The sequence below is a fragment of the Oratosquilla oratoria genome, chromosome 29 (assembly GCF_046742065.1).
Source record: "Oratosquilla oratoria isolate Oo_2021 chromosome 29, ASM4674206v1, whole genome shotgun sequence".
Classification (NCBI taxonomy): domain Eukaryota; kingdom Metazoa; phylum Arthropoda; class Malacostraca; order Stomatopoda; family Squillidae; genus Oratosquilla; species Oratosquilla oratoria.
The window spans coordinates 2,654,266-2,661,526 of NC_134805.1; the positions used below are offsets into that span (position 1 = coordinate 2,654,266).

General features: G+C 34.3%; 1 protein-coding gene across 1 annotated transcript in view; it reads right to left on the reverse strand.

Annotated features, from left to right (window-relative positions):
- LOC143040572 (uncharacterized) overlaps positions 1–5,837 on the reverse strand; it is a 13,975-nt gene extending 8,138 nt beyond the window's left edge. The window contains exon 1 of the mRNA XM_076211651.1: positions 5,415–5,837. Within this exon, the coding sequence (XP_076067766.1) occupies positions 5,415–5,837 (423 nt within the window). The remainder of the gene's footprint in view (positions 1–5,414) is intronic.
- Between the last annotated feature and the right edge of the window lie 1,424 nt (positions 5,838–7,261).

Below are 7,261 nucleotides of genomic sequence, written 5' to 3' on the forward strand. Positions count from 1 at the left end.
GTGTGTGTGTGTGGGTGTGTGTGTGTGTCTGTGTGTGTGTGTGCGTGTGTGCGTGTATATATCTATATATATATATATATATATATATATATATATATATATATATATATATATATATACATATGCTGGTACATTGTGACAAGTTGATGAAGGTGGAAAAAGAAGTCACGGGTCTAGTTCCGAGTTCCTGAGTTACAAAGGATTACAAAGGCGGGGCATGCCGACAGGAGACCTTTTGATCCATATCTAGGTCGGATGCGAAAAAAAATCATATTAATAATAAAACAATAAATAAAAACTATAATAATGTAAATAACAAATAAGATACATAAATAAATGCATAGGTATAGTTGAATAATAAACAAATAGGTAAATACTAAATAATGATAAATTGACATATAACTAATAATAAATGAAAATCAGACAGACAAATGATAACAAAACAAAAACAAAATAAATTAAAATCAGACAGACAAATAATAACAAAACAAAAACAAATAGTATAAGATAAATTATAATCATTACAGCATCTTACCTAGGTATTTATCTAAATGATTCTTAAAGCTTCGAACTGAACTACATTGCACTACCTGTGCAGGAAGTTTATTCCATTCATTAACTACACGGTTGGCAAATGTGTTTCTACCTACTTCCAAATTGAATCTATTTCCGGATAGTTTGAGACCATTGTTTCTTGTCTGATTCTCATTCAATGTGAAAATTTGGTCACTTTTGATGTTGTCAATTCCCTTTAAAATCTTAAAGACCTGTATCAAGTCACCTCTGAGTCTACGCTTTTTTAGAGAAAACAGATTCATGTGCTTAAGTCGATTTTCGTATGATTTATTTTTGATATTTGGAATCAGTTTTGTGGCTCGCCGTTGTACTTTTTCCAGTCTGTCAATGTCTTTAATGAGATTCGGTGACCATACGGAAACAGCATATTCCAAATGTGGACGAACTAACGATTTATATAGCTTGTTAATGAGTGATGGACTTTTGAAATCAAAAGATCGCGCAATCAGTCCCAGAATCTTATTTGCTTTCTCAGAGGCTGAAATACACTGCTTGGATGATTTGAGGTCGTTACTGATAATTACGCCGAGATCTTTTTCACTATCCACTTTTGTTAACGAATTACCAAATAACTTGTAATCGTACTTACTGTTATTTTTACCTATGTGCATTACCTTGCAATTACTTGTGTTAAATTTCATTGGCCACTTTTCAGACCATTGCTGTAATTTATATAAGTCTACTTGAATATCTAATTGGTTTGAGTGATCATTTGCCACTCCGCACAGTTTTGTATCATCAGCAAATTTGGAAACAGTAGATTTTAGTCCATGGTCTATATCATTTATATATACTATGAAAAGAAGTGGCCCAAGAACGGAACCCTGAGGAACTCCACTTGCAACACTTTTCCATCCAAAAGTTTTTCCATTTAAAACAACTCTCTGTTTTCGACCATTCAACCAATTACTAGTCCAACCTAATAGGCTACCACTTATTCCATGCAAAGCTAATTTAGTAAGTAGTCTCTCGTGTGGGACGGTATCAAAAGCTTTTGCAAAGTCTAGATATATTAAATCTATATTGTTTCTTTTGTCATAATTCGAGATAACTGTGTTGTAGGATTCGAGTAAGTTAGTCACGCAAGAACGTTTCTGTCTGAAACCATGCTGGCTATCATTTATCAAACGGTTACTTTCTAAATGATGTTCGATAGCATCTCTAATGATAGTTTCCATTATTTTTCCTACGATTGAAGTCAAACTTATAGGCCTATAGTTATTTGGTTTCTTTTTGTCACCTTTTTTGAATATGGGAGTAACGTTAGCTAGCTTCCATTCTCTTGGGACATCTCCGGATAGGATGGATTTCTTGAAAATAATTTCTAATGGAACAACAATCTCATTTTTCATTTCCTTTAAGATTCTTGGATGCCAACCGTCAGGCCCTGGTGTTTTATTAACTTTGAGTTTGTCTATACACCTTTTGATTTTGTCTTTTGTTATATTTACCGTAGTGAGTAAGTTTACCCCAGACTTTTCACAGGTTTCAGATTGGAATTCACTTTGAGGTGTTTCGTTTACGAATACCGAGCTAAAATAATTGTTTAAGATATTACACATTCCTTCATTTGAATATTCAAGTTGACCGTCAGCAGATAATAGTGGACCAATGTGATTCCTAACAACCTTTTTATCTCTAATGTAACTATAGAATTCTTTGGGATTCTCTTTGGATTTATCAGCTATGTTCATTTCGTATTGTCGTTTTCTTTTCCTTATTGTCTTTTTTAAATCTCTCTGTATTGATACATAATTTTCATAGTCATTAGATGCACCTGAGCACTTGTATTTCTTATAAGCCTTTCTCTTTTTAGCAATACTTTTTTCAGTTTCTTTGTCGAGCCACTTTGGGCGAGCCTGATTTGGGGGACGTCTGTCCTTAAAAGGAATGTAAGTTTGAATCATCTTAGTGAGCGTATTTTGAAATATTTCCCACATCTGATCTACAGGTCTTTCGTTTAATTTTGCCTCCCAATCTGTAAGCTGAAGCTCCTGACGTAGTCCTATGAACTGAGCTTTACTGAAATCAGGTATTTTAGAAACACAAGTATCTATTCTAAAATTATTTAGGAGTTTGAATCTAACTAAGTTGTGATTACAAAGGATTACAAAGGCGGAGCATGCCGACAGGAGACCTTTTGATCCATATCTAGGTCGAATGCAAAAAAAATATATATATATATCATATTAATAATAAATTAAAACTATAATAATGTAAAAATAACAAATAAAATACATAAATAAATGCATAGGTATAGTTGAATAACAAACAAACAGGTAAATAGTAAATGATTATAAATTGACATATAACTAATAATAAATGAAAATCAGACAGACAAATTATAACAAAACAAAAACAAATAATATAACATAAATTATAATCATTACAGCATCTTACTTAGGTATTTATCTAAATGATTCTTAAAGCTTCGAACTGAACTACACTGCACTACCTGTGCAGGAAGTTTATTCCATTCATTAACTACACGGTTGGCAAAGTTGTTTCTACCTACTTCCAAAATGAATCTATTTCCGGACAGTTTGAGACCATTGTTTCTTGTCTGATTCTCATTCATTTAATATTAGTGGCACTAATATTAAGTTCAAAGTTGATGGGAGGTGGATAATAGACTACCATTTTTAGATATCCTATTAATACGGCATCAGGACCAATTGTCTTTCACAGTGTACAGAATCCCACACATACGGGGAGTTATGTGCACTTTTTCAGTCACCAACCTGATAAAATTAAATATAGTGTTGCCTCAGGTCTTTTCCTTAGGGCACTTAGATTATGTAGTCCACATTATTTGGAAATGGAGATATCAACCATCAGGAATCAATTAAAAAGAATAGGGTATCCTGATTGGTTTCTAAACAGAGCCCTAAGTAAAGCCAAAACTAGTTACTTTGGATCCACTTCCCATTCCAGTAAGAACTTCAGTTGGGACAAAAACTGTATTAAATTGCCTTATAATAGGTCCTTAAATGACATTTCTCAATTTCTTCCACAGGAAGATATTAAAATTGTTTTTAGTTATCCCAATAATTTGTTTAAGAAAATAGTCAATGTACATCAAAAACCTAGAGAAGAAATACATCAAGGTGTGTATAAACTCCCTTGCTCTGATTGTAACAATGTATATTGGGGACAAACAGGTAGAGATTTATATACTAGGATGCAAGAACATAAAAATTCAATTAAATACGCACAACATAATTCCGCTGTCTTCCAACATGTAGACAAGGAAGGCCATCATATGGATTGGAATGAGGCAAAGATTATCTATGATTCAAAATGTAGTTTTAAAAGAAAAATAATAGAATCATCCTTGATTAACAAATATCCAAATTTTAATATATCATATGGGCAGTGGTCACCTGACTGCATTACCACCTGGGCAGTCAACAAATTGTTACCATCGTTGGTGAAGGCGGGTGACCTGCCCCGCAAAGCACTAGACGCTACCTGAGTCCTACCCTTGTCCCTTATTTTTATTGTATATAAGACATGCATTTTGCTCTACCTTTCTGTATTCCACTGAAGAGGATCACAGTCCGTGATCAAAATATATGGAATTCATTTATTTCATTTCTTCCTATCCAACACAGTGGATTTTTGTTGAATATATATATATATGTATTTATATATACATATATATATATTCAGTATCAACTAACTTCTTAGTAGTTTTCTCTATCTTCCGAATAGACTTCTTGTAATCAGAAGGGAGGTCAAAAACGAGGCTGCCGAGATCCATATTGTATTGTTAAGAAAATACTATACAATAATACATAATGCGAGCTTTCGGTTGATGCTTTCAACCATCTTCAGGCGAGAAAAGAATCTAATACATAAAAGGAGGCTAACAATTTAAGTACAGAAATTTGGTGTATACATGGTACTGGGAGAGGTCACAGTTGCTACCTAGGTTGGCGCACAATGGTGTATACATGGTACTGGGAGAGGTCACAGTTGCTACCTAGGTTGGCGCACAATGGAGCTACGTGGGGTGGGTCTGTTGTTGATTGGTGAGATTATGTCCGGTGGGATTATGTTCGGTGGGATTATGTCGGCTGCGCTGGGAGGATGTCTGCTGGAACTCCGTAGGGTGGGTCTGTTGTTGATTGGTGAGATTATGTCCGGTGGGATTATGTTCGGTGGGATTATGTCGGCTGCGCTGGGAGGATGTCTGCTGGAACTCCGTAGGGAGGATATGTTGCTTCTGGGGGTTGCGATGCTCGGAGGATGTCTTTGAACAGTCGAGTTCTTATGCAATAGGAGGGCACCGAGTGTGTCGGTCTGTATATTGATGAGTGGAGTCTGTTGTGAACTGTATACTTTCTCAAAAATGTGTAGTTTTCTGTGATTGCTGCAGTGTCTAAGTATTTTCGTGTTATCCACCAAATGTGGCCTTGTGAAGGTTTTGTTGTGAGTTTGTTTCATGTGTTTTTGTATGCTGCCCTCACGAGCATGCATTGTAAGTCTCCTGCTCAACAAAGTCGTAGTGACACCAATGTAAGATACATTATTTAGAACTTTGCAACCTTCTTCGGAACAGGAAAATTTGTATATCACATTGGTTTGCTTGAGGGGACTGTGGTTCTTAGACAAATTGTTCGTCATTAGGAGGTTGGAGACCTTGGGGTTTTTGTAATAAATAATGATGTCTAATTTGTCTTTAGGGTTGGTGTAAGTAGTGTTTCGTGTGATTATTTCTTTGATGACGCGTTCGTCATTTGTTTTTTGTAATAGACTATATGTTTGGTGGGAGGTTGGTTTTGTTCTTGTGTAAAAATGCGTGTCATGAATATTCTTGTTTCGTTATCTATGACTGTGTTAGAATATCCGTTGTTGGAAAGTATCTGCTTGAAGCGAGATAATTCCTGGTGGAATAAGGTCCATGAGGAGCAGTTCCGGAAAGCACGGCGGGGGTAGGCACGTATGACACTCAACTTGTAGCGTTGAGGGCACTCGCTAGCAGCATTCAGGCATCTACCTATGTCTGTCTTCTTCCTGTACACGGTGGTCTGGTATTGGTCGTCCTCTGAAGAAATTTGGATGTCTAGGAAAGGGATCTTGTTGTGTAAGTTGAGTTCATAGGTAAATTTCAGGACAGAAGAAGATTCCATGGCTTGCTGCAATTCCATAAGATGAGACTCACTTCTCACCTCTACAAATATGTCATCGACATATCTACAATAAGTGAAGGGCCGTAATTCGGGATTTTGAAGAACCTTGTTTTCCAAGTGGCACATGTAGAAATCTGCGAAAGTACAGCCTAAAGAAGACCTTCAACTTGGTAATATAGTTGTCCCGAAAGGAGCAGATTCTCTTGTAGGCATGCATTAAGGAGCCATGGGGTCTCCTTCAGAGGACGACCAATACCAGACCACCGTGTCTATGAGAGACAGATTGTGGAAAAGGGCCATAATGCACGTTAAATGAGGACGATTTATTTGTCGCTGAATTGGATCTGATGTACGAGACAATCTACACGAAGGATGTGTACGAGAGGAAAGAGACGCAAAATACGTGGTTCAAGATGAGTGAAGTTAGAGAATGGAGGTGAATAATTACGTTGTTCGGTGAGTGTATGAAAGAGAGGAGGTACATAATTACGTTGTTCTGCCAATTTATGAAGGAAACACACAAACAAATACACATAAGAAAACACGGAAAAGTATAATAATAAATAAGTTTATAATAAATGAATATGTAAACAATTGAACAAATTAATGAATGACCAAGTTAGATAATAAAAAAAAAAAAGGAAGAAATGAAAGCAAAAAAATTAAGAACATATAATGACTGAATAACCTAACAAATTATATGAAAAACAAATTTATAGAACAAACTAGATAATATTCACCTGAAACAAATTATAAATAAAGAAGAAAAAGTCATAAAAAACAAAGAAAGAAACAAACGAACGAATAAATAAAAAAGGAAGAATGGAAGAATGAACGAACGAACAAACGGATGAACTAACAACTGAAAAAACTAATGGATAAAAGAATAAATGGATGAATGAATGAATGAATAAGTTAATCAATCAATTAATACATGAATGAATGAAAGGATGAATCGATACATGAATGAATGAATGAATGAATGAATGAATGAATGAATGAATGAATGAATGAATGAATAAATGAATGAATGAATGAATGAATGAATGAATGAATGAAGGAATGATTGAATGAATGAATGAATGAACGAATGAATATATGAATGAACTATTAATGAAGGCAAGAAGGATTGATGACTAAATAGATAAATGAATTAATTTATAAATACACAAAAGAATAAAAGAACGAATTTTTGACTGAATGAATGAATAAACGAACGAACGAACGAACCAACGAACGAACGAACGAACGATAAAACGAATGAATAATAATAATAATAATAAAATAATAATAATAATAATAATAATAATAATAATAATAATAATAATAATAATAATAATAATAATAATAATAATAATAATAATAATAATAATAATAATAATAATAATAATAATAATAATAGTAATAATAATAATAATAATAATAACTAGCGGAACCCGTGTAAATTACACGAAAGAGAAGAGGGTAAATCATTGCATCAAGATGGCAAGAGAGGTAGGATATCCTCTCCCTCTGTTGTCCTTCAGGGTATACTATAATGTCACGCTGGA